This window comes from Arachis ipaensis, chromosome B07 (assembly GCF_000816755.2).
Source record: "Arachis ipaensis cultivar K30076 chromosome B07, Araip1.1, whole genome shotgun sequence".
NCBI classification, from domain to species: domain Eukaryota; kingdom Viridiplantae; phylum Streptophyta; class Magnoliopsida; order Fabales; family Fabaceae; genus Arachis; species Arachis ipaensis.
The window spans coordinates 120536424-120538840 of record NC_029791.2 but is presented as its reverse complement, the minus strand read 5'-3'; the positions used below and the strand labels follow the sequence as shown (position 1 = coordinate 120538840).

Here is a 2417-nt window from a genome sequence, read left to right as displayed (position 1 = left end):
GATAGATAAAATTAAAAATAAAATAGAAAGCATTATTTTTAAAATTAGAAATTAAAGAGTAGTATTATTAACTATGTATGTATTAGCCTGTTGTGTTATTATTTATACTATTTTTTGTTTAATTGAAAAAAAAAAATAACTTACCTTGGGCAACGAAGGATGGAGTGGTGGAGACGAGGAATTTGATGAAGACTGGAAAAGAGGACTGGGATCATGACCAAGAGTGGCAGTCACACTTTGTTGTTCAATAGAAGCAGGTTCAGTAGTATTTTGATTCTTATTTCGTGTTGCAACTATAATTGATGATGATCCCTTCAAATTGTGACCCTAAAGATTAAATGCAATAATAATTATTACTCCTACATTTACGGTCTAGTCTTTGTATTTTTGCGGGTAGTGTGCGCTATGCATTGTGCATTATCTGTATTAATGCTTACGTTATCATAATGAATTACGAAAACTTTATTAATTACTTTGTGGAAAAAGGAGGAGCATACGTATGCATAACATAGAGGTTAAGCAAATTGAGTAACACTTTTCATTTTCTAAAATGCGTTTAATGCATGCCTCAGGAAACTTTTTGAGATAAACATGTTTAAGTTTTTTAAACGCTTTTAATTTTTTGTTTGGCTATTTTTGTTTTTTATAAACTGATTTTGTACTAAAATCTATATTTACAGAAAGAAAAAGTTGTAGCTCTTGTATTTGACGTTCCATCTAAATAATATTTATTTTATTAAAATCAATTTTAATATAAAATTTTTTAATATAAATTATTTTAATACAAACTCACTTCTACCTAAAATTAATTTTATAAAATTACATTTATTCAAATTTTAATTTGAGAAATGCACATTCAAACGCACACTTACTATTGCTATGGCCTCATTTTCATGGGTTTCAGGATTTCCGGAGATTGAGGACCTCAAATCCTGTTGCTGTTGTTTCTCCTGAATCAAAACGTATGCATGTTTCAAAAGGAAGAAAATGTGTGGAGATAATAATATCATGATAAAATATTAAAAAGCTACAATTTAATTTTTATACATTATCTGTGTAAAATATCATAATATAGAAATGAATTAAGAAAAATATTTATAATTTGATAAAAACAGAAATAAATTAAAAATATATTTGTCACACACTACTTCATTGAAGTATTAAATAATAAGTTATAGTCTGCAATAAATAAGTTTGTGATAGAACATTTTTTTAATTTGTTTCGGTCTCTTCTTGAGTCCGACATATTAAATAAATTCATAAAAAGATATAAATATAACCTATTCATAATTAGAATATTTAGGTAATATTAAGATCAATATTTTCTTAAGTAATTGTCCTTATTATTATACATTCAACAATAATAAAAAAAACACACACAAACAATAAAATAAGAAGAGAAAATGAAATTACAATTGTTAAATCCGATTGATGGAGAGTAGGGTGCATGAGGCTGTTGAATAATGGTGTTCCTATGTTGTCTAAGATGTTTGCAGCATCCCATTCATTCTCATCATTCAAACTCAAGCTGCCTAACTCAATATCCAAATCCAGGTCCTGCATTTTCATTACATCACTCGGGTAACAAATAAAAATAAAAAATATAAACTATAAGTCATATATGATAATAAAAAATTAAATTAAAAAAATGGCTATATTTTTTAAATATTAACTAAAAATAACTACTTTAAAGAAAATGCCAATTGTATTTATTTTCATTAATGCCTAGGAGAATCCTTATCAATTATATATCATCAACTTTTCAAGGAAAAACATGGATGAAAACGACAGAATGACTTAATAATTACATGAGAGTAAAATGAAAAGTATACGTTGACTTTAACATATCTCCTCCTAAAAAACATACACAATTTATGATATCTTGCTAATTTCCAATCAGACCTTCCTCACAGTATGTATAAAATATTTAAAGAAAATTTGTTTGTATACGCGGATAAAAGCTGCTTCTTTTGCAGTTTTTCTTCATTTTGTTTTTTTTCACTCTCTCTGATTAAGTGTGAATTACGTACAGAATTTTAAAAAAATTCTACTGAAGAGGATTACGACAACTATTTCGTTATATATCATCAACTTTTCAAGGAAAAATATGGATGAAAACGACAGAATGACTTAATAATTACATGAGAGTAAAATGAAAAGTATACGTTGACTTTGACATATCTCCTCCTAAAAAACATACACAATTTATGATATCTTGCTAATTTCCAATCAGACCTTCCTCACATTATGTATAAAATATTTAAAGAAAATTTGTTTGTATACGCGAATAAAAGCTGCTTCTTTTGCAGTTTTTCTTCATTTTGTTTTTTTTTCACTCTCTCTCTCTGATTAAGTGTGAATTACGTACAGAGTTTTAAAATATTTTAAATATCAAACAAATTAAAAAATAGATATCT

The 2417-nt window shown here is 26.5% G+C and overlaps 1 protein-coding gene across 2 annotated transcripts in view; it reads right to left on the bottom strand.

Annotated features, from left to right (window-relative positions):
- LOC107607861 overlaps positions 1–2417 on the bottom strand; it is an 8135-nt gene that overhangs the window by 3779 nt on the left and 1939 nt on the right. For both annotated transcript variants that reach the window (XM_016309760.2, XM_021106447.1), the window contains exons 4-6: positions 1414–1557; positions 873–950; positions 145–327 (exon numbers count right to left, since the gene is read on the bottom strand). In XM_016309760.2, coding sequence (XP_016165246.2) covers positions 145–327; positions 873–950; positions 1414–1557 — 405 coding nt within the window. The remainder of the gene's footprint in view (positions 1–144; positions 328–872; positions 951–1413; positions 1558–2417) is intronic.